The sequence below is a fragment of the Ammospiza nelsoni genome, chromosome 21, assembly GCF_027579445.1.
Source record: "Ammospiza nelsoni isolate bAmmNel1 chromosome 21, bAmmNel1.pri, whole genome shotgun sequence".
In the NCBI taxonomy this organism is placed as follows: domain Eukaryota; kingdom Metazoa; phylum Chordata; class Aves; order Passeriformes; family Passerellidae; genus Ammospiza; species Ammospiza nelsoni.
The window spans coordinates 5,674,274-5,698,785 of NC_080653.1; the positions used below are offsets into that span (position 1 = coordinate 5,674,274).

Consider the following 24,512-nt stretch of genomic DNA (forward strand, 5'->3'; position numbering starts at 1 on the left):
ATCTCTCATCTGTACTTTGCACTCTCATTTAATATCAGTAATTGTAGGACCTTGTGTGCTGATAGGCTCAGAAAGCTCTCAAGGAAAGTATTGCACCATTTTTGCAATATCTTTTTAAACAGCTTCCCCCTGTGCATACAGTGCTGCAAAAGCAATTCAGCTTGTCTGGAAACAGCCAGATCATTCATTTAATTTTTTGCAACAGCAAATTGAGAAAAGCAGCAGAAACTGTTTTGATTTTGTAGAATAACTCATTCAGGCTTGGGTGGGATTGCATTCAAGATCAGTCTCAAGTCAGTGCACCTGTGACTAAAATGGGACCACCTTGCTCCAGGGGTGAGTCTGAGGTGCAGTTTGGGATGGTGTCCCAAGGGCAAATGCTCCTAAAACAGAGCAATAACTTGCTTCCCTGTCTTTGCTTGCAGCTCTATTTCTTGTGTCTCTCTGGGCACTGAGTTCTCCCTTCCATGAGGAGTTAATGGGGGTGGTTTTGCTCTTTGATTCTCAAGGTTACCCATCCACCTTCATGCTGTAACTCCTCTCCCTTCCCAACAACAGCACTTGCTTTTCCTGCTCCTGCCTCTCTTCCTGCAGTTTATTTACATTTTCAGCACTGTTGGGTCCAGGTTTGTGTTGCAGAAATGTTACCTGTGGTTCCAGGCACAGGAGTTCATCCATAAAGGAAGGAGTGGGGATGTTGCACTTGTCCAGCTGGGTGTTTCTGTGCTCCAGCACCACAAAATCCTCCTTGCTCCTGTGGCTGTCAGCAGGATTCCCATCAGCCAAGCCAGCCTTTCCACACTGTCACTGCTGTCCCAACAGGGCTGCCAGCTCTCTGTGGCACGTCTGGGTTTGTGTGGCTGTGCCTGGCCATGTCTGTCCTGTGCTGTCACCTCTCTGTCGTTCCTGGGGTGTGTGTCATTCCTGGAGTGCCCCAGGTTTTGTGTGGCTGCAATCCTGCCATGCCAGCATGGAGATGCTTCTCCCAAGGGTTCCACCCTCAGCTGGGGACGAGTGCTGAGGATCTCCTGTGGTGTTTGTTGGCTTTCTGTGCCAGCTTTGGGCTCTGGGCTGCTGCACTCTGGGGTGGCTGCTGCCCTAGTTCTCAGCCCCCTTGGGCTGTGGCTCTCTGGACCAGCTATTGCCTTGTCTGAGCTATTTCTCCAATTTTTGCACTGGAGCTTAGCACAGGGACAGCCATGATCTAGGCACAGCCATGATCTTGCTTCAGATTTTTTTTTTTGTTTTTGCCCAGCAAGAAAATGCCGCTGCAGGGACCCTGCTGCCCACCCTGGAGCAGGGAAGGAGCTCTCAAGGACAGGGGAACAACAATTCTTTGTGTCATTCCCGTGCACCAGCCTTGGTTGGGAGGCAATTCCTCTCTCCCTTTCCATCTTGGCAGGAGTAAAGAAGGGGCACGACCGTGAGCTGGAGGGAGCAGGATCGGGTTCTCCCTTTGCAGGATTCAGTGGCAGCTCTCACTCTGTGGTCTCCCTATTTTTAACATCGCCCCGGGGCCGGGCTGGCTCCCTGTTGCAATGGAGAGGAGGCTCTCGGGGAAACTGTGACCGTGAGAGGTGGAGTCGTGTTGGATTTGAGCATATGAGGGATGAAAGTGACACCGTGCGAGAGCCCCGGGCCGAGGGAGGGCTGGAAATGTTTCTGGACAGCACCGGGCTGGGTGCAGCTGCAGAGAGAACATCCCTCCACATCCTTCCCTCCCACATCCTTCCTCTGGGATGTGGGGATGAGCAATCCCAAATGGCCTCGAGGTTACCTGGGCTGGGCTGGGGGTGGAGGTGCTCCTCCTGCCTTTCACAATGTCCTTTCCCTTTCCTTTCCTTTCCTTTCCTTTCCTTTCCTTTCCTTTCCTTTCCTTTCCTTTCCTTTCCTTTCCTTTCCTTTCCCCTTTCCCCTTTCCCCTTTCCCCTTTCCCCTTTCCCCTTTCCCCTTTCCTTTCCTTTCCCCTTTCCTTTCCCCTTTTCTTTCCCCTTTTCTTCTTGCCTTCTAACAAACAAAAAGCCCTTGGAATTTCCCTGCTGCTGTAGATTCCTTATCTTTTAAATCTCATTGCATCAACTTCCTCAACGCCCCCTCAAGCTGCAATCAAATTCAGCTGGGCCAGAGGGGATATTTTCTGGTTAACTCACAGGTTCTTTCCCCTGCAGCCATTTCAAAGCAGTTTCAGTAATTAAAATTGACTGGCTGGATTTGGACAGTATTTCCCTGAATCCCTCTGTATCCAGCTGGGAGCTTGCTTTCTGCCCAGAGGTGTGACAGCCATGAGTGCTAAGAGAAAAAGAAAAAAACACCTGTATTTTAGCTTTGCCTATTCTTGTTTTACCTCTGCATGAACAATATTTAATGTAGAAAAATGAATGTATCTCAGTTATTGTCCAGCTGTGTGAGAGAAACTGGATAAACTTGTTCAGTTTTATGCTTCTTGGTGATTTCAGACTGATTTCTTGAAAGGCAGCTCAAGTCCTCCAGCATCTTCTAATGGGTTAACTTGGGTTCTGCTTTTTTGAAGCAAGTTTGGTCAGATATTATCATTCTCCCTTTGCAGTGCACAAGGAGATAACAATTAGATGTAATTCCTTTTAATGAGGGTCTGGGTCTTGGCACGGCATTTACAAGGAGGTTAAGGAGACAAGAAACTCCTGTAACAGAGAGACCATTAAAGTTTGCCTTCTGTTAATAATAATACCAGCTTAGTGGACAAAATTACTTTAAAGAGCTCATTAAGATTAGAACATCTTCATACCTTTCTCAAATTTCTGTGGTACTTGACAGTAAATTGTTAATGTTTATTTTCTGGCTTTTTTTTTTCTGGCTTTTTAGGAGAGAATGTACATGAAGTTTTAAGGAGTAATACTGACCAGATGGGTGTGCATTTTTTTTTTAAGGATGATGCCCAAGAGGCTGTTTAACAGGTGAAAAATGTCAAAAGAGTGGCGCAGCAATGCCTGTGTAGTGACTAGATTAAGTTTTGGAATTCAAAAACACCAAGAAAAAGCCCTCACTTTTTGGCTCAGTATTTAATTATTTGCATTTTTTCACATCTAAGATATCAGCTAGGAAGAGCTGGAATCTTCTGGCAAGAACAGCAGCTTCCTGTATAGTTCAATCAAGGCAGAAAAATCCAGCCAGCAATGCAGAGCACAAGATGAACTGACACTGTGTAAGTTATTGTGGCAATCTGATTCATCAGAATCCATCATCTGCTTTCACTGTGGAGAGAATGGAGCAGCAGGGATGCACACAGAAAGTGTTTTAGCAGCCTGAGAGCACAATATAAATGTAGGATTGGAGCATTGGAAATTTGGGCCAAGCATTAATGGCAACACTTTGCTGCAGTGTGCTGAGCAGAGAGCAGATCCATGGAGAGGTTTGGAACTGCAGGGTGAGGAGGATCCAGGTGCAGTGTTTGCTGTCTCTGTGACAGCCTGGGCTGGGTTTCCTCCCTGGGTGTCTGTGCCAGGCTCCTCCTCCCGCTTGGACAAAGCCCCTCTGCTCCAGGTGCTGTCCTGGGGATATTCCACTCCCAGAGCTGCTGAGCCCTGTGGGTGCCAGGCTGCAGAAGAAGGGAGGAACTGCTGCTCTCAGCACACTCCTGCTTTTGGGAGAGAGCTGGACATCAACAACATGGGTTGGCTTGGAAGGGACTTTAATGATCATGCAGTTCCCACCCCCAGTTCCCTGCCATGGGCAGGGACACCTTCCACTAGTCCAGGTTGCTCCAAGATGCCCTTGGACATTCCCAGGGATCCAGGGGCACCCTCAGCTTCTCTGGGCACCCTGTGCCAGGACCTCTCCACTCCCACAGGGAAGAATTTCTTCCAAACACCTAATCTAGATCTACCCTCTTCCAGCTGCAGCTTATGAGGAATTTCCTGGGACAGAGCTCACTATGAGCAGGTGTGGCCCGCCTGTTGTGTGTCTGTGTTTGCAGTGAAGAGGTTCCATCAGAGGGGATGTGCTGTGACAGCTGGAACTGCTGCTGGAGCTGCTTGAGGACACTGACCAGCCCACCTGGATGGAGGTTTGGAGTTTGGGACTGCCCATGGGAGCCCTGCTGGAATCAGCACTAAACTGAACCTGGCTCGTTGCAGCCCACAAAGCGCTCTGCTTGAAAAGCATCCTGAGTGACCCATCTGATTCCTGGTAGCTGTACTGGGTGAAGAGCTCCCTCCCCTGCAGAAAAGCAGAGGAGTGCTTTGCTGTGCAGCAAATCCTGTGCAGTCAGTGCCAAGGAAGCACTTTGGGGCAGAGCCCAGCAGTGCAGGGACACCGAGATCTGCCTGTCCCTTCCCTTGCCAACCAAAGCCAGGCAGCACTGCCTGCTGGTGGCAAGGTGGTGTTTTCCTGCTGCAGGTTACACTGTGCTGAAGGAAGCACCATGTTTATCAAAGGATCACACACTTCTTCCACAGCACAACTTCATTTTCAAGAGCACAGAAGTTTGTTCAGAGCAGACAGATGGCCTCAGATCAGCTTCTGCTGCAAATGACTGCTTGAATCTTAGGTACGAGGCATGATTCAAACCTGACTGCTGGGGGTGCCAGGAAAATAAATGATAGCTGCCAGGGTTGCAGTCTGTTGCCCAGCTAATTCCCAAAATCTCACTCCTGCTACTGAGAGCTGACAGCAGGGTTCAGAGATGACAAATGATCAGAAAATAACACAGTCTGTGCAGGCCTTTGGTCTGATCTCTGTCCAAGCCTGAAGAGTCAGCACTGGTCCTCTGCAAATGCTGCTCTTTGGTCCCAGAAGATACAGGTCACACATGGAATTTATGATTAATCCTCATTGTTAGAGCATGAATCTTCAGCAAAGGACAATTACCTTAATTAATTCTCAGTGTTTTGTACTGTGGAAAGATCCCTGCTTACCTTCCGCCCCTGAGGCCTGGTCTCTACAGGACCTGTCTGAGGGGGGTGAGGGGATATTTGTACCCCCAGGGCTGGATGCAACATTCAAACCAGTCTGACAGTATCAAGTTTGGGCCAGGAAAGCTTAAAATCTGTGCCAGGGCTTGGGCTGAAACTGTGTCAATGGCTGTTTGATACTCTGTTTAGTGTTTCTAACTTTCTTGGGTTCATTTAAGTGTTTAGGAACTGGTTGTTTGCTTTTTTGTTACAACACAGACAATGGATGCAACTTAAAATTTTTGGCTTTGGCCTAAAAGCTGTCATTGCCCAGGAGGTTTCAGAGCTCACCCCCTTTTATTTGTTTATTAAATCTTGATTTTATTGAGCTTATCTATGCACACACGTGAAATAAACCTCATCACACAAATTCCATACCTCATTTTACACCTCTCCCTACAAAACGCAACCCCTTGGTCACACGGGCCTCCCCTGGAAGGAAAGAGCAATTTGTAGCAGTTCTTTGCCCAGCTCCTCGTGCCTGCCCCCGGCGCAGAACTCGGCCGAGAGCTCCCTGAAGGTGATGCAGACGCGGCGGTGCTGGATGTGCCTGCGGCGGATGCCGTGTTTCCATTTGTACCGCGCATCCCCGTGCAGCACCACCAGCGACCTCTGGGGCAAGAGGATGGCCACGCTCACCTCCTTCCCTGGAACCAGCCTCGGTGACAAAAAGCACTCGGTTCCCTCTTCTCCTGGATTTCTGCACGCTGATGTCTGCGTGGAAGGTGCAGGGGGGGTTAATTCTTCCTTATTTGAAATAGGAAGTAATTGGATGGTGTCCTGTGAGTCGCAGGACATGGAGAGCACAGTTTGTGAGAGCAGGTTCAGGCTGACCAGGCGCTCCCCCCAGAGCCACCAGTCATCAAAGTGGGGGTCGATGGCAGAGCCCCTCTCTGGTCTGTAGTCCAGGTTACACTGTTCCACAGGTAAGAAACCACTGAGCACAGCACAGGCCTTCATCTGTGCCACAATCTTCCTGCTGAAACTTGGCAAGCCAGTAAAGCTGCCAGCTTTCAGCCTTTGTTTCTTGAAGTTCACTTTGGGTCCGTAGTCCTGTTGGAAAAGAAGAGGGAGGGGAAAGCTGGTGTAAAGGAAAAATCTAGGACAAGTCTTTTTGGAGAGGCTGTTCCTGCAGAGTTCTGTTCTCATCTCTTCCACTGACCTGGTTGCCAGGTTGCAAAAGGACTCAGTGAATCTACATTAATCTCTCTGGATTTGTAAAGTAAAACCAAATCTGAACACCTACTTCTTTCCCTTGGAGATTGTGTGAACTTTAATGCTGGAACATACACGATCAAATACTGTTTATTGTAACTATCATGTATTTTTGCAAGAAGCTGATTTTAATTACAGATAATTCTTGCCATTGATTTCAGGAAAAGCTTTCAAAGGAAAACACTTAATGAAACATCTCAATATTGTGGGTTTTAATTGAAAACAGCTTTCCTTTTCCAGAGGGATCTAAGATCAGATGTGCTTCCAAAGTCCAACCTGTTTCTTTCGGCCAGACTGTGATGGTTTCCAGTCATCTCGATCCATCAGTTCCACTATCTCACACTCTTCATCTTCACTAATGAACTCCTCCACCAGGAACACCCCTGGAAAGGGAAATGCCCAGCCAGCAAATTCCGAGTGCTCATTTCCTTTAGCTAGGCCTGTTGCTGGACAGTAAGTGAAATTATCTTCTCCCTGTGGAAATATCAACGGAAAAGGGAAAAAAAATAATAAGATATTTCCATTATTTACCCCTGCAACCTTGCTATTGCAGCATGAAAACTGCACAGAGTTCTTGCAGACAGAAAAATTTACAGCTGCTTTTGGGGAACTATTCCCTGCTCTTTTTTTTCAGCTGCAGCATCAATGTGCTGCTTGTTTGAAGCCAATTTTTTTTCCCTTGTGATGTCTTTATCCTGGAAGGGCAGGGAAGAACCAATGACCCTCAGGGCCACAGGTATAAGGAGATTAATGGTGGGTATTGCTGCAGAGACACGGTTTGTCATGGCAATAAATGCTGAACGAGGAAAGTTGATGAAAACCGCGCAGGCCACAAGGCTGAGCTGTAACAAATGAATGTGAACGTAACACGTGAGGCTCAGGTGAGCTCCGGCTCTGAGAGTTGAACAATTCACAATACCCTGTGTGGGGGGCGGCCGCCGCGGGGGCTCTGCTCGGGCCCGTGCTGTGGCCCTGCGGCCCCGGGGTCCCCGCTCCGGGCACGGGGGTCCCGCCATCCCCCGGCCCCGGTCCCCGCCGCCTCCCGGCTCCTCCCGCCCTCCTGCCCGCCCCTCCCCGCCCCGCCGCCCGCCCCCTCCCCGGTACCTGCGGGGGCGGAGCGGCCGGCGCGGGCCCCTCGCAGAGCAGGCAGGAGCGGATCCCCTTGCAGCCGCAGCCCGGCCCTCCGCCGCCGCCCGCCGCCTGCATCCCGCCGGCTCCCGCCTGCATCCCCCTCCCCGCTCCTCCTCCCGCCCTTCCTTCCTCCCCGGCTCCTCTTGCTCCTCCCCGGCCGCTTCCAGGTGAGGCCAGCGGGGCTGGGCGCAGGCCGCGCGGTCGGGCAGCGGGGGTGGAAAGGGGGGTGCGGGCGGACTCGCGCTCCCAGCAGCCCCCGCGGCGCGCCCGGGCTCCCCGCCGCTGTTCGGCGCCGCGGGGGACGCTGGGAGTTGTAGGCGCGGCGCGCGCCCCGCGGGGGCGCCTCAGGCCGCGGCCGGCGCCGGCCCCTCGCGGTGCTCGGTGTCCGGAGGCGGCGGTGACGGGCGAGGCCTCGGCCGGGGCCGCACCTGCCCCGCCCGGCCCGGTCCAGCCCTGCCCACGGGCGGAGCCGCGGCCTGCGGCCGGTGCTACCCCGCGGCCCGGAGGCCGCCCGGCGTGCGCGGACAGCCCGGCATCCGTGGCCTTGTCACCGCCGCGGCATCGCGTCCCGGGGCAGCTGCACGGAACGCGTTCAGGTCAGGGGATGCCCGGCCCTGGGGCTCCATCCCGAGAGCTGCGGGGGGCAGGAGGGGCCCGTTCCCTGTGCAATAACCCCGGCGTTCGGCACCCCCGGTTACCGAATGTGCCTCTGCAGCATCCCCGGGGCTGTGGGATGGGACCGGCCGTGTCTGGCCTTCCCTGCGGCTCCTGCCCTGTCACGGCTGTGCCGGTGTGCCAAAGAGAGGCCATGGCACGTCCAGTCACTGGTGTCACATTTTTATTGTAGACACAGAATCTGAGGGAGCTTTGGTTGAACAAGCCTGACCCTGTGCTTGGACTCTCAGGGAGAGCTCTGTCCTTTGAACAATCAAATCCCACAGACCTGCTGTTTGAGCTGGCTTTCAGATCAGCTCTTTGTGCTTGTATTCAATATTTCAGTGTATTCAATATTTCAGTGTATACAATATTTCAGGGTATACGATATTTCAGTGCATACGATATTTCAGTGTGTGCAATATTTCAGTGTATACAATATTTCAGTGTATGCAATATTTCAGTGCATACAATATTTCAGTGCATACAATATTTCAGTGTATACAATATTTCAGTGTATACAATATTTCAGTGTGTGCAATATTTCAGTGTATGCAATATTTCAGTGTATGCAATATTTCAGTGTATACAGTATTTCAGTGTATACGATATTTCAGTGTATACAATATTTCAGTGTACACCATATTTCAGTGTATACGATATTTCACTGTATACGATATTTCAGTGCATACAATATTTCAGTATATATGATATTGTGCCTCTTGCTCATCACACAATGTTGCAGGTGTTGTAGATGTTTGCTGCTGCTCAAACCAAGCCCAAGCACAGCTCAGTGCCCCGTGTCCCCTCACGATGTGCTGGAATGTCATTTGGGCAGCACTGATCTAACACAGAAAGACAGGAGCAAGCCTGGCCTTGGAGCTCTGTTCTCTTTTATTTCCCTCTCTTGGAATCTGTGTCAGGAAGAATGGGAAGCCCTGGACCAGTCATTTCATGGAGCCCTTTTGGTCCTGTCAGCACTGTTATTCCAAATATCAGCATATCCCTCTGTTTGTGTCTACTGAAACATCAGTTAATCACCAACAAGACAGAGAATTCTGTTGATTTTTATTTTTTATTCCTTGATGAGGAAATGATGTCCTTGACTGGTATGTGCTTGAATTTCTGCTGGTTAATTCAGTTTTCCAAAAATTTTGGGGAATTTGGAAGTCATCAGGCAAGAGTCTGTCCAGCTGGCCAGGCCAGTGAGCTCAGTGTCACTTTTTTGGGAGAAAACCATTCACAGCAGGTGTGTTGACTCTTACTGCTGCTTTTTGTTTGAAAGAATGTTGGGATTCATGGAGCAGAGCCCGGGAGAGGCACAAGCAGGTCCCTGTGATGCTGTCCTGGTCCTGAGTGCCATCACTCATGGACAGCTTTCACCTGCAGCAAGTCTGTCACTCCAACAGCCACAGGAGGTATCCCTGTTGTTCTGGAGATGGATTGGATCAGCGTGCTGAGAACCTGTGCCCAATCCAATAAAAATCTCTGCCATGTTCATTTCAACCAAGTAAAAAAGGTGGCTTCCAACACAGCAGCAAAACCAGTAGATAACCTCATAATTTTTTTTTTTTTTTTCCCTCTCTTGGAGCTGTTGAAAGATTTCCTCTTATTCCCATTTGTTTTATCAAGGTAACCAGAAGACATCCTCCAGCTGACTGACTGGTGGTTCCAGCAGAGAGGTGGAGGTTAAAAATGTCCAAAATCACCACAGAACTTCTTTTGGAAAGAGCAGTTCCAAGATCCACGAGGCTCCGAAAGATCGAGACGCTCAAGTAAGTGCAGACAGGCCCATGGAAAATTCCAGATTAATTCAACCTGGCAATGGCTTTTTATCTGTGTGTCTGTCTTCCTCTAAACATTTTTTTACTTAAATGAAGAGAGTATCAAAGCACAGAGCTGAGAAGGCATTCCCAGTGCAGGATCAGTGAGCAATGGTGGCACTGCATTCTCTAATTGGTTATTGGCAGATGTCACCTTTTTTTGCCATTTCTATTGTATATTTGCTGCCATTTTTTCAAGGCTGGATCCCAATTTCCTAAGCCCAAGGTATCATCCCTACCCCCAAAGCCCTTGCATTTTTTCTAGCAATTTCTTAATGTGAATAAAAGAATCTTCCAGCATAGATTTCAGAGGGTTTTTTAAGTATTTTTGGCATTATTTCCCTTCCATTTTCCTCTCCCTCCATCAAGTTCCATCTCTCCTAAACCCTGTTATCCCACTACCTCAAACATTGCAGAGGGAGAGAATAAACTCTGAATCACTTAAAAACCACTAAAAACAGTTTTGTCACTCAGGTCCTTGACAGAGGTCATTGCAAAAATGTGTCCTTCCAAATATTTAACACAGAGCTGGCCAATCCAAGTGGCTCAGCTGGCCAATTTCTGGCTGGCACCTTTGTTGTTTTTGTTGCTGAAGCCAGGAGGTTTGGGTTTCACATGTACTCCTTAAAGTTATTTCTTTCAGTTTGCCTTGTGCTAAAGTAATTATTTTTAGTAAGAAACATCAGTTAATCACCAACAAGACAGAGAACTCTGTTGATTTTTTTTTTCTTGATGAGGAAATGATGTCCTTGATTGGTGTGGGCTTGAATTTCTGCAGTTCCTCTGAGTATCAGCTGCAATAATCTCAATAACAGAGTGGTGGGGAGATGTTTGAATTCTGGATTTTTGGACTGTGGCTTTCTCCATGCAGCTTTGTACTGTGATGTGTTTCAGAAAGTCTGTTTGGGGAACACCACTGAGTTTTTTTCCCCAAAAGGACACCACAGTCACAGCTCTGCAGCCAGCTGGATTGTCCTCAACCTGTCTTAGCAGCTCTGACTGGCTGGCTACACTTCTGAGATGGCAAGTGAAGGAGAAAGGATCTTGCTTTCTGGATTTATTTGTCTCATTCACACTTCACTAATATCTAGAAGCTTATTTTTTTAACTGGTCATTAGAGAAAGAGATTCTGTTTGTTAAAGGAACCCAAACTTGTGCCCTCAAGAGATGTTGGCTGGAAGCTCCCTTTGGAGCTCACCTGAATGATCTAAACAAATATAAATGACCCAGCTTATATTATGCAATTTTCACTTTCTTACAGAGAAGGGATATTTCTTTTCCCCTCACCAATATTGTACCACTTCCCCTTTCAGGACAAAGTTCTGTTTTGGTGGCAGTTTTGGGATTTTGTTAGGTGAATTTCTACATTTACCATTGGAAGTTTTTGCAACAAATCTCACTATAAAAGAAATGGAAAAACGCTTTTTTGTGAAGTTAGTTCTTTGAAAACAGCCAGATTATCTGGGGACACACTCTGCACTTGGCATGAACTGTGAAATAATGAATGCAGTGCATTCTATGGACTGGGTACACTGAGGGTCCTGTGTCTTGAATTGCCACAGGTCTCTTGTTGGATTAACATTGCACAGGAATAAAATACCAAACCTTTGAGAGGTGTAGTAATTTTTTTATATATAAAATAAGAACTTTTCTGGTGATTTACTGCTCCCAGCCACCTCAGTAACCCCTAGGAGATGATCTGAGTTGCAGGTTAATTGTAATTGGGCAGACCTGAGTCTCTGATGGTGGTTGTTAGCTCAGACACATCAGCTGTCCCACACTGTGCTCACAATCCAGAATGCTGCCACCAGTGTAGGAAATGGATTTGTAAAGAATTCTTAGAACTTGATAGAAAGTTGATAGATTGAAAAATGTTTATAAAGCATTGCGACTAAGAAATAAATTAGCTTTTGGTAGAACTAAACACTTTTTAGTTATTTAATCTTTATAAAAATTTTAAAAACTTACAAAATGGTGCTTCTATTGTGAGGAGGTGATAACTCAAGAGATAGTTGAGTTAACCCTAAAAAAACCAATGGTCAGTTGTACCCAGGGAGTTGTACTGGACTGAGGTGCCACCAGGTGGGATTATCTATGCTATGAAATCAGCATTTGTTTCTCCAGTGAGCTACAGATAGTTCATGGTTGGTTTTTTGTTTTTTATTTTGTTTTCAGCCTGTCCAAGCTGCAGTTGAAGACTGGAGATTTAGACCCGCGCTTGTTTTCCCGCCTGAGGCACCTGCAGAAACTTGATCTCTCTGATAATTTACTGGACAAATTTCCCAACAGCCTCACCCTGCCTGATCTGCGTGTCCTGAACTGCAACAATAACAAGCTGGAAGATGTGACTGCTCTGAAACAGTTCCCTCTGCTCGAGGAGCTGACCTATGAGAACAATGTGTACTTGACAGTGAGTTACCCCCCTCCTTCCATTAAACAGAGACAAAAACAAACAGCACTTGTGCAAAGTTCTTATACATTGTTCTTGGGTGGCAAGGGCGAGGGCATTTAGAGAGCAGCCAGCCTTTGTGTGACTTTTAACCACTTTGTGCCACTGCTTCTCAATCTGCAGAAGTGACTTGCTTAAAACAGCTCAGATATTAAAATCTGTGTCTTGATTCTCTAGGCCAAAGTGCTGTCTTAGGTGCCTTATCAGGTACAGTACCTCATGCTCATACTAAACATTTTACTAGTGTAAAATACAGGAATGACTGTGTAGAGAGGTTCTTAGAGAAATACAGAATCACAGAATGATTTGGATTGGAAGGGACCTTAATGCTCATCTTGTTCCACCCCCTGCCATGGGCAGGAACACCTTCCATAACACCAGGTTGCTCAGAACCCCATCCAGTCTGGTCTTAAACACTCCCAGGGATGGGGCAGCCACAGCTTCTCTAGACAACATTTGCCAGTGCATCACCACCCCCACAATAAATTTTTTTCCTAATATCTAATGCTAGTTTTATATTCTAATATCTGTATTAGTTTTAGTGCCCTCTGTGCTCTGGAAAAGAGCACAGACTGGGTCCTCAGATGAGGGTTTAAACTTGGTGATTAGTCTGGTTTAGGTTTTGACTTCTCCCAAGAGGATCTGGTGACAAGTCAAACATCCAATGATCTATACAAGTCAAACATCCAAAACTGATTTTATTTGTGCTGCTAACAGGCATCACCTACTCACCATCCCCACATATTTATTTGTTGTTGCACACTGTTAGTATGTGTGTGGCTGTATGGTGAACTATCTGACCCAAGGAATTCCTGCTGGAATTCCTTGACTGGAGGCAGGACAGGCCTTCCCCTGTGTTAGAGGTCAGGGATATGAGCAGAGCTCCCAGTCTTGCACTCAGGCCCAGCAGATGAGCAGTTACACAGCCCCCACCTTGTGCTAGATGTTAGCACTGCCTGGGGGCTGGGCAGCTCTGTCTGCAGTTTAAGATCCCAACTCATAAAGAACATTAATTCACACCTAAAATGTGAAATACAGGTTGAAAATCTTGAGGAGATTGTACGACATCGCTTTCCCTTACTAAATATATCATTCTCATATAGGCTGTATTTTAATCAAGGACTAAAGGTAAAGCATGTACCACATATGCAAATTTTGTAACTCCAGTGTTTTTTCTCCTTCTAGCTCAATGATGACTATAAAGTAATGTTTCTTTTGCAAAATCTTCGTCTGCTCAATGGCAAGGACATAACCAAACTGGCCAACCACGTGAGGCGTGTCAACAGCCAAAAGCTCACCAGCAAGGTAAGGTGTGGGATATTTCCTTAACCTCTAAACACCCCAAAAATAACTAAATCCTGTGCTCAGTGTAGTGACAGAGCTGCAAACAAGCTTCAAGGGGTTTGCAATACCTGTGGTATGATCTGAGCCCAGCCTGCAGAATGGGCCACCCAGGAAATGTCTTACAGCTGCTTTCTCTGCTCACTGTTGGCATCTGCTCTACCTGCTCTATGCAAGCAATTTGCCTTTGGTTTAAGTGACAGGAGCAGGGCCAACCAGGCCTGTGTTGATCCTGTAGTTTTTCAGGTCACTCTGATCATCATTCAGGAATGGGAGAAGCCTGGTGCTGCCAGAACAGCTGCAAACACCTCCCCATCTAATTTAAGTTACTGTCCAGGCCCCAGGAGCAGGGAGAACAAAATCAAGCTCTGGATAATCCTGCTTTTTCCACCATTCACCAGGAATAAGGATTTGTTCTTTCTTCTTCAGTTGTGGATGTGTAGAACTCTATTTTCATTTGTCTACACAATTTAGCTCCTGACAGATTGTCTCCACAAGGCATCGTTGTGATCTTGAGCAAAATTATTGTTCAATTATGAAAAAGGTTTGGTTGGCTGTTTTTTGTCATGTATTACTACTCTTACCATTTGTATTCTAGTTAATTATCTTCTTAATTCCTTCTGTGTAACAGTGGAGGAAAACTCAGATCCTGAAAACTGGGATGAGTTGTGCTGAGTGTTGTCTGCATAAAACCTGTGAACTTCAAAGGGTCTCTGAGAGCTGCTCAGCCTCTTGTCCTAGACAACTGATCATGGCTGGCTGTTTAATGAGACACCAAACACTCCCCTGTGCTGTTCTTTTTGTGGTGTCTCTGCCCTGGTGTTATTTGTACCTGCCTGCCCAGTTCTTAGTCCTGTGTTTCAATGTAAAAATATCTGTTGGGTCCAAATGCTGATGGATGTGAAACTGCCCACCAGAAACTCCAATGGGAAACTGTGCTGGCAGGTGAACATCCTGTATGAGCAGCCTTTTGGAGTCCAGCTATCTCTCTAACTGGGTCCATGCTGACAGTGTCTGCTTAGCCACACTCACTCCAGCTTGCTACAGAGGAACTGAACCACTTCTCCTTAGCTGAAGTGGTCATTTGAACATGAATAAATAAATTAAAGTGGTTCCATCACATAGGGTTAGCCACTTCTTAAATGCTTTCATGAGTTCTCTCGTGCTTTTCTGTTGAATAAACTCAGTCTTTCTGCCTAGGTTACTGCTCACTGGAAAAAATTCTTCAGTGACCAACTCCCTGAGAAATACACAGCTGAGCAGGTGAAGTCCATCAAGAAGAAGTTCCTGAAGTCAGTGCAGACCAACGTGGTGTATGGGCCCAGCTCACTGAGCGAGTTCACCCGCTGGCGGGTAGGTGACATCCCAGGCAAGGACCCTGCTCCTGCTCCTGCATGGGCTGCAGTGAAACACTCCATGGATTTGGGTGCTCTTGATGACAAGTGGTATCATTTTTCTCTTTCTTCACTGCTTTGTTAAGCAGTTATCAGGTGTAAACGTGCACCAAGTTGAAATGGCTGTCATTAAATATTATTTTTTAATTCATAAGCAATAATGATACTTGTACTCATTAATCAGACTGCAGTATCCTTAATACTGAACTATTTGCAAATTAGTTTAATAGTAACTTTTATTCTTGATGAAAGAGTAAAGATAATGACAGAAGTGTAGTTACCATTTAGTTGATAACATTTGTTTTGTTTGTTCACACAATTGAGATACATCTCAATACAATTGAGACTTCTGTCTCTCCTTTGTCTTGTTGTATTGCTGTGCTGTTTTTTCCACAGCTGTGTACTCTGAATGCCCATGACAAAGCGAAGTTCTTGGGTCATGTAATGTCAGCTGGGGACTCCTCCACCACTGTGAACTTCACACAGAATAGTGGGAGCTGATATTAAAACCTCAGCAAAGAAGCTCTTTGTGCCATGACACATCAGAGCTTGATATGCTGTGGCCCTTTCGTCATCATCTTTTTCTTTTTTAACATATCCACATATTTGCTTCTCAGGTGAAAATGATTGCAGAAGAGTTTCTGGCAAACTCACTAGGTCTGGAGTTAAACTCTGATACTGAACCAGAGGAAAAGACAGATGAGGATGAGGAAGAAAGCACGGAAAGCCCCAGGGAAGCTGCAGAAGAGGTGGCTCCGGTAGGTGATGTTTCCAGTTACATTAGCAATGTTCTGTTTCCTGGGAATTCAGCAGCTCTTGTCAGTTCACATTTATGACCCTTTGGTAACCACAGGGGCAGTCTCAGGCTCCAGCCTGTATCCCACAGCTCAGGTTCTTCTTTACAGCCAGATTGAAGCTTTCCCAGAAATGTGAAGGTCGAGTTGCTCCCTGAGAGAGCTTCCATTCTCATAGGGGACCAAAAACATTTCATGAGTGCAGTGCTACTCACTCCACCTCTCCTCTAGGAAGAGATATTTTAATTAGAGACCTGGGCTGATGCCTGGCCAGGCTCTGCTGGTGTTTTCCTGCTTGGAAATCACTGCAGTCTGAACCCCTGTGGTCCATAGATGAGATTTATTTTTCCACATTGAATGTAAATTGCAAATAACTGAGACAGGGGAAGGGAGCTGAAAAGGAGGCTGGATGTGTGGTTTCAATTAGCTTCTGCCTCTAGGAACCCTGCAGCTCTGGGCTGTCTGATTCCTGGAACCCAGTCTGTAACTGTGGGAGGATACTTGCATTTGAATAATTAATGTCCTTGACTTACAAATTGTCTGCACATCTCGGGGAAGCTAAAAACCTTCTGTAGAACCTGACAACATGACAACATGCTTTACAGGTCACAGTAACACCCAGCAAGAGGAAAAGAAATCATTCAAAATCAAGCCCTGGAAAAAAGAGGTCCAAGACCCAGGCAAACACCAAGGAGGAAGCTGAAGTCAATCCCAGAAAATCCAGTCATGTGGAGGATGACCCAGCTCCTGACAAACCAAGAACATCAAACCAACCAGCCAAGGAGGCAACCCCTGAGCAGGGAGCTGAAGGGACACAGAAGAATGGAGAGCAGTTTCCCAAGGGGCAAAGCAACAGAAGATCCAGTCAGATGACAGGGGAACAGAAAAGCCAGGAGCAGGACAGCAGTGTGGTTACCTTGACCCCTGTGAAGAACTCCAAGCGCAAGGTACATCCAACAGCCCCCTGGGACTGGCTTGGGGCCTCTTGGTTTAGAGTGGGAGGAGCTGCCTTCAGGTTTCTTCAGAGCTCTGCACAGCTTGGAGCTCATAGTTGGCCAAATATATTGTGAGTTTTGGTCTGGATTTTTTTTTTTTTTTTGTCATTGTTTTAAATCTCTCAGAGGCATCAAGGGAGAGGAGGAACCCCCCCAGGAGAGCCCAGTGGATCCCCTCTGGGGGATGGATGGACCAGCGCTCCGAGGTGGTGCACTGCAAACCTGTGCTTAGAAATGGGACTGGCAAGCCTTGCTCTCAACTCAGGGGCTGCATGGGGAAAGGTGTTTCCCCCTCAGCTCAGGCCAGTGGGGATCTAAAGGGTTTTCCATGTTTCTCTGCTGTAGGAAATGGGGTTCTCTGCTGGGGTCTGCTGGGCACATCTTTGCTAAACAGTTCCCTGCTGCTTTAGGAGTCTTGAGCATTGTGGCACCTCGGTCTCTCCTGTTCTCCATAGCACAGACAGGCTGAAAAATACTTGAGTTTAACTCAGATTGCTGTGTTCAGCAGAGGGTTCTGTCAAGGCAATCACAGGCCAACCGTGTCAGGGGAATGAATTTTCTAAATGTGGATGATTTATTGTAGGAGGATGTCAGTGCAGAGCCATTGCATTTTCTTCAGTGTCACAGTAAAGGCAACAGCCGTGAGGATTTTAAAACACAGCTCTGGTCCTGTGTCTTCGAGCCAGTGATAGACTCTGGAGCCAGGAAAGGTGAGCTCTTAAAGAGGTTTGCAGGATTCCCAGAACCACCTGGCTCTGGAATCCCAGCAGACTCCATGCCTCAGACCCCTGCTCCTTCAAGCTGTAGTCTCCGTTGTCAGGAAGAGACTTGCTTACGTAAATTCTCCTTTGACTTTGAAAACAGGAGACTGGGAGAGCACCAGGCAGTGATAAGCTGCAGTCTTCGTGTGTTATCCCTGAACCTGGGAACTTCCCACCCATTATTTTCCTCTTTCAGATCCCATTGTGAGCTCCTCCAGAACCGTGGCAACCTGTGGAGGGGAATCTGTGTGTCTGATTGATTGTGAGACAGGGACAGTGCTGAAAAAGTATAAAGTGGCTACAGAGGTGGGTTGCAAGTGGGAAGGGTGAGCACTGAATGGGAATACCAGAACCTGTAATAATTACAACACCAGAACCTGTAATAATTACAACACCAGAACCTGTAACAATTACAATTACAGGTGTTAAGATGAAGATAGATGATAAATATTGCTTGTTATCCTTTTAGCCTGGTTTGGGTTTATGTTTTTATTAGTTTAGGAGATTAGCCTGCCAGTCCTCACACAGATGTGTCTGGCTGCTGAGCCTGCTTGACAGCACAGAGGTATAAAATCCTCTTTCTGTAGTTTATGTTCTTCTGAGAGCTGTTTTGAGTTTTGATGCTCCATCTTAAATAGTTGTGCCATTCCACCTGAGTAGCACTTGTGACAGTTGTCTTTTCTCTGAGCTAACAGCCACCACCCTGCTGGCTGTTCTCTGTTGTCTGTCACCCCAGCCTTGTTTTCCTTGTGCCCCAGGAGTTCTTCAGCGTTGCATGGACAACCCTCACGATGGTGCTCAGCGACAGCCGCAAGAAAGCTCACAACATCCTGGCAGCTGCAGGGAGGAGAGGCATTGTCAAACTCATCCACGTGGCAGCTGACTTCTGCTATGGAGAGATAAAGGCTCACAAAAAGCCCATTGCCACTGTCTGCTTCAGCCCAACCCAGGAGACCCACCTCTTCAGTAAGTCTGCCTCAGAATCCCTGGGTTTAGTTGTGATGTGGAAAAGTCAGGGCTTCCTTAACAAGGGGAATTGTCACCAGGGCAGGCAGGGACACAGGAACAAAAGACATGGACAGGCATTAGGGAGAGAACATTGTGACTCTCCTGTGACAGCAGGAACAGCTTGTTTCAGCCAGAGCCTGCCTCTTTAGCTGAGGTGCAGCAGCTCCTGTTTGTCCCTTGGTGGCTCTCAGGGTGGCTGTCACACACACATTAGCCACAAACAAGCCCAGTAGTGGATCTGTTCCACAGGGATGAGTAAGAAGAATGGCAGAGCAGGCAGCTGGGAGCCAGGCAGTGGCAGGGCTCTCCTGCAGCACAGCAGCTTATTATGGGCTGTGGGGTTTCATTTTATCCAACAATGTGCTTAATTTACTTTGATTTTTTTTAATGTGAACTCTGTGCCTCAACAGAGATTTCTATTCAGGTCCTGATGTCAAGGAGAGCTTTGCCACACACAGAGGCTGTGGCTCATGGACTGGTAATGAACCATCATGTTACAAATTGTAACTGCATTGTCAGGCTGTACAGTGAGCTGGGACAGAGCCATTCAGGCCGCACCTGCACCCCAGAGCACATTGTTTCTCTTGCCTACAATTACCCACATCCTGGAGTGGTTAAAGTGCTACATGAACCATTAAAAGTGGATATTTTTTTTAGAATAGGGGATACTTTTCAAGAAGAAGCTCAGGAATGCCAAAAGCAGAAGCAGAGGAAAGGATTAGGAGGGTGGTGGAAGGGATAAGAAGGTTGGTAGCACAGCCATTTAATGGTGTGGACAGCAAGACTCGTTATATTTCATAGAAAAATTTAGAGTAATTAAGGGAGATTCTTTGCATCATTTTGGGGGAGGGGACACCAACAAACTCTGAATTTGAGGGCTGCTATCTGATGAGGGTCCAGGTTACTCAGAGTAATCTGTTAGAACTGTTTCTGCTTCCAGTGTATCAGCTTGGTGACATGTTTCTCACCCTCTGTGAGTGCCTGACTTTCCCACTGGGAGCTGCTGTGGATGTGAACACAGTAAGCCATGGATACATGAAATAAAGTGATGTCTACCTGAGAGTAGAGGTTGGAGCTCATATTTTAGATTCCACTAGAAGCCCTGACCAGAAACAGGCTCAGAGGGCCACTAACTAAAGACCTTGTGAAGCCACAACTCAGCGATGGACACCAGGAAACAAACTGCTTTATCTGCCCCTCTTAGAGCACAGGATAAGAACACTAAACACTGACTGTGCATGTGTGACAGTGTTGGGAAATGCTGGGCCAGGAGCCTCAGGGAGTGCTGCTGTGCTTTAATGAGCTCTCTGGAGCCTTAGAGGGTGACTGTGACCCAGGCAGAAGTGCCAGCTAGCAGAGAAGAGCCAGATGAGCAGCAGTGTCACTACCTGCTTCTCTTCTGTGTCCCACAGCTGCATCCTATGACAAGCGAATTGCACTCTGGGATATTGGGATTCCAGACTGTGACTACAATTTCAAAGCAAGGTAAAAGTTCAAAAACCAGATGTGGCCAGTCCAAGAGCCTGTAACTATCACAGCACCACTTAACTGCTTGTTCTCTGCTTTTTTTTTAGCCAGCTGCTGGTGCTGGAAACAGCCTCAATCCCCCTCCGGATTGCCCTGGTCCCCACCTGCCCAGAGCAGTACCTGCTGGCAGGCTGTGAAGATGGCTGTTTTGCCTGGAACATAAAACTGGATAAGGGACAAAAAAGCAGGTGAGAACCACAAGCTGGGAATGTGCATTTGCTTTCCAGAACAAAAAGTAGTCCTAGCAAAGGTTTGATTTCTAACTGAGGAGGTCTGAGCAAAAGCAGCACATCCTATCAAACTTAGAACATCCTCCCCTTCCCAGAGTGGCCAGAAAAATAGGAGCATGATACTCAAGGAGTGTTCACAGCTTGTGTTAAAGCTGCAGGTGTTGCAGGCTGCTGTGCAGGAAGGCTGGCAGGAGTGTAATCCAATACCCCAAAAGTTAAGGGTGTGTCATCTCCAGGCAGTGTAACGGAGTGTAAACTTTTGGATCCATTTCCAGTCTCACAGTGTGGCCTCCCCTGCTCCTGGTACGTGAGGTAACCCAGGAAACTGGGACCCTGTGGGAGCTCAGGACAAAATTATGAGGAAGAAGCAAGCAAAGTCATGCCCTGGTGACAAATATCCTGATGCTGATGGAGTGCAGCAATCTCTTGAGCAAACAGACTTCTGCTGTATAAGTAAACCCAAGTGACCAAAAGTGTAAACTCAACTGGGAATTCACCTGAGCTTGGCAAGAGACTCACAAACACACACAGATTTCCTTCTGGGCTCTGCAGCCAGGTGCCCTTTCACTGCTGGCTGTCCAGGATTTGGCTGATTTCACCCTTCCCCCCTGCTCTAGGCCTTTTGAAGCCATATTCCAGTTTCCTAGTGAGGAGAGCTTGACAACATCTCACAGGGTTGACGGTTTGGCTTTTCTCAATGATGATGTGGTTGGTGAGTATAAACACAACAGCACAATCCCAAAAACAGTGGGGCACTTCAGCATGTGCAGGGTGAAGCCAGCATGACAAGCAGAGGGGCTGAAAGGAGTGTGACAGCCTCTTTACCTTCTGGGGGGCTGCACAGGATGGAGTTGTCTCCCAGAGTCACTTGTCTTTCCCAAAAATGTGCTTAGAGTGCAAACCCATGCTTGGACAGGACCAGAAATCAGCTGGACACATCCCTGAGTGCACACATGGCCAAGCAGTGCCAATGTGGAAGGGGGGAAGAGTCTCTTTCTGCTCAAGGGCTGGTGGCAACAGGGTATTTTTTAGGGGAACTGTGGGTTTCACATCATGGGCTGGCTCCTTCTGAACAGCTTATGCTTGTTCTGCAGCTCAGGAACATAAACATAGCACTGAAAATCTCTCTGCAACCTCCAGTTATTCTGAAATAAGGTAAAGCACATGCAAACAGTTGCTGCTGGATCAGATCCCATGGCTTGAAATCCATATTCTGGATGGACCACCTCTGTCTCATTGCAGCTGCCACAGCCTCTCCCTTCCTTTCTTCCCTAGTTTCCAAGAGCTCCAAACCAGGATGCATATACTTGTGGAGCTGGAGCAAGTCTTTTGATGCCAAGGGAAAAGGATGCCAGAGGACAATGTCTGCAGTTATCCTGGCTGAGCTGGAGTGGTCCACAACAGACATGTCCTACCTGACACTCAGCACCTGCCCAGGTAGGAGCACTCATTTCCTGGGGCCATGGCTCTCCTTTGATCCATGGGAGTAGCCTGGAGCTGGAGGCAGAGGCCTGGAATTTCAGAGCTCTGCTCTCCCCTCTGCAGCTCTGCAGTGCAGCTCCAGCAGCAGCTGGGTGGAAATAACAGTAATAAATAATTACAGCTGCACCTTCTGCCTGATAAGGGGGGACAGTTGAGGCTAGGGGGGTCTTTCTTGCACGGGTTTTCAAAGCACAGAGCTCAGGAGTCACTGGGATGCTGGGTGCATCTGTGGGATGCATCAGGGATGTCACACACTGGGCAGTTGGGTTTGGAGTCTGACAAGGAACAAACAAACCTGATCCAGTTAGCACTTCCCAAAACGAAGTCAGGAGAATCCCAAAGCATTTAGCACTAGCTTTTCTACACTAAAGAGAGCTGGTTTATGTTCAAATGAATTTTTTCAGAGTAAGGTAGATTCATATTTTTGTGCCCGTAAGGGAAATTTGCTGAAATATGGGATCCTGCAGCTGTCCTTTACAGCAGAACAGACTCCCAGCTCCACACCTGTTTCCCAGCTTTTTCTTCTGCTCTCACAGCAAAAGAATACGTGTTCTGTGGGGATGAGAAGGGCAGTGTGTGGATGTACAACCTCTCCACCTACACCTCGGGCTGGGGCTCTCCGAAGGGAAAGCGCTCGGAGCGGAGGATTTCCCCCACTCAGGTAGGGCTGAGCTGCTCTCTGTGCCTCCCTTCAGCTGATCCCATTCTCCTGAGCAGGCCTGTCCCAGAACATGCCTTGTGTTTCCACAGATAAGCCTCACAAACAATTAAAGCAATCTCCAGTGCGTGGCCAAGGCCATTCACTGGGGACAGGAAGGAGGAGCTGCAAAGCAAATCTGTCCCCCCCTGCAGCTCCTCCTGAAACAGCCCTAAAAAAGTGGTGAGGAGCACAAATCACAGATGTGCAGGCACCACATCCTCCAGGGAGGAGAGGGAAGCCAGAGTGAACATTCCCTGGCAGGAAAGGCCTCACTGCTTCCCTATGCTCACTCACCCTTTTCCTGCCCAGTATTCCCTCTGGAGACAGTTCTCTTTTGGGCAGTCACTGTCCCCTTGCCTGTCCCTCTGAAAGGACAATCAAACACTCCAAAGGCTCTCAGCCACTGCTCTGCAGCTACATTCCACAGAGTGTTCCATTATTTCTTCCCTGAAAGGGTTATTCAGGTGTGGGAAGGAAGTACCATTCCTAGAGGTGGCACCCTGAGTGACAAGGTGCTGCTCAGTCACAGGCTGGCCTCAATGCTCTGGGAGCTCTTTTCCAACCTCAACAATTCTGTAATTCCTCAGGTTTTTTGGAAATACATTGCCCAGCCACCAGTAATTCCTCTAGGGCTGAAGTGCAGCTGATTTCACTTGTGAAACCCTGGCCCTTTAGGAATAGCCTACAGCTCCAGCACCCTCAGGAGAAGGAAAAGCCTGTGCCCCAGGTCCCCATGTCCCCCTCAGCCATGTCCCCACCCCTGTGCTCTCCCACAGATCCTCTGGGGCTGAGGTGATTTCCCTTGTGCACCAAACCCCACTCCTTCAGGAACATCCCAGAGCAGGATGAGCCTGTGCCCCAGGTCCCCATGTCCCCTCCCTGTGCTCTCCCACAGATCCTCTGGGGCTGAGGTGAAGCTGATTTCACTTGTGCACCAAACCCTGCTCCTTTAGGATCATCCCAGAGCTCCTCAGGAGAAGGAAAACCTGTGCCTCAGGCTCCCATGTCCCCCTCAGTCACATCCCCACTCCTGTGCTGTCCCACAGTTTCTCCTGGGCTGAGATGCATCAGATTTCACTTGTGCACCAAACCCTGCTCCTTTAGGAACACCCCAGAGTTCCTCAGGAGCAGGAAGAGCCTGTGCCCCAGGTCCCCATGTCCCCCTCAGCCATGTCCCCACCCCTGTGCTCTCCCACAGATCCTCTGGGGCTGAGGTGATTTCCCTTGTGCACCAAACCCCGCTCCTTCAGGAACATCCCAGAGCAGGATGAGCCTGTGCCCCAGGTTGCCATGTCCCCTCCCTGTGCTCTCCCACAGATCCTCTGGGGCTGAGGTGATTTCATTTGTGCACTAAACCCTGCCCCTTTAGGAATATCCCACAGATCCTATGGGGCTGAACTGATTTCCCTTGTGCACCAAACCCTGGCCCTTTAGGAACATCCCACAGATCCTATGGGGCTGAATTGATTTCCCTCGTGCACCAAACCCTGCTCCTTTAGGAACATCCCAGAGCTCCTCAGGAGCAGGAGGAGCCTGTGCCTCAGGGCCCCATGTCCCCCTCAGCCATGTCCTCACCCCTGTGCTCTCCCACAGATCCTCTGGGGCTGAAGTGATTTCCCTCGTGCACCAAACCCTGCTCCTTTAGGAATATCCCACAGATCCTATGGGGCTGAAGTGATTTCCCTTGTGCACCAAACCCTGCTCCTTTAGGAACATCCCAGAGCTCCTCAGGAGCAGGAGCCTGTGCCCCAGGTCCCCATGTCCCCTCCCTGTGCTCTCCCACAGATCCTGACGTGGCCGGAGCTGCGCGTGAACGGGGAGCAGCCCCCTGAGATCCTGGTGAACAACGTGGTGGCAGACCCTGCCTTCACCTACCTTGTTGTGCTGACCAGTGTGAACATTACAGCCATCTGGAAGAAATCCTAGTCCCCTGTGCCACTGCTCCACCCCCGTGCTTTGACCTAGTGCAGTATTAGTGACTGTTCCCCATGTGCCCATCAACGTTTTCTAGAGCAGCTTTATGTGCCAGATGGAGAAAAAAAAAAAAAAAAACAAACAAAAAAAAAAAAAAACAAACAAG

At 48.2% G+C, this 24,512-nt stretch overlaps 2 protein-coding genes across 3 annotated transcripts; one reads left to right on the plus strand and one right to left on the minus strand.

The window, feature by feature from the left end:
- Nucleotides 1–5,161: 5,161 nt before the first annotated feature.
- ALKBH4 (alkB homolog 4, lysine demethylase) lies at nt 5,162–7,648 on the minus strand. The gene is made up of 3 exons (XM_059487073.1): nt 7,248–7,648; nt 6,420–6,617; nt 5,162–5,981 (listed from the first exon to the last, which is right to left on the minus strand). Exons 1-3 carry the CDS (start codon nt 7,368–7,370, stop codon nt 5,346–5,348), a joined length of 957 nt encoding a protein of 318 aa, XP_059343056.1. The 5' UTR covers nt 7,371–7,648; the 3' UTR covers nt 5,162–5,345.
- Nucleotides 7,243–24,511, plus strand: LRWD1 (leucine rich repeats and WD repeat domain containing 1). Of its 2 annotated transcripts, none has more exons than XM_059487071.1 (16): nt 7,243–7,441; nt 9,561–9,703; nt 11,927–12,161; nt 13,386–13,505; nt 14,742–14,894; nt 15,553–15,693; nt 16,335–16,676; nt 17,308–17,434; nt 17,682–17,791; nt 18,244–18,451; nt 19,906–19,978; nt 20,068–20,208; nt 20,868–20,962; nt 21,526–21,687; nt 22,269–22,393; nt 24,218–24,511. In XM_059487071.1, exons 2-16 carry the CDS (start codon nt 9,624–9,626, stop codon nt 24,356–24,358), a joined length of 2,253 nt encoding a protein of 750 aa, XP_059343054.1. In that variant the 5' UTR covers nt 7,243–7,441; nt 9,561–9,623; the 3' UTR covers nt 24,359–24,511. The 2 variants fall into 2 exon arrangements, with proteins under 2 accessions (XP_059343054.1, XP_059343055.1); XM_059487072.1 differs by lacking the exon at nt 7,243–7,441 and adding an exon at nt 7,725–7,870.
- The last annotated feature ends 1 nt before the right edge of the window (nt 24,512 follows it).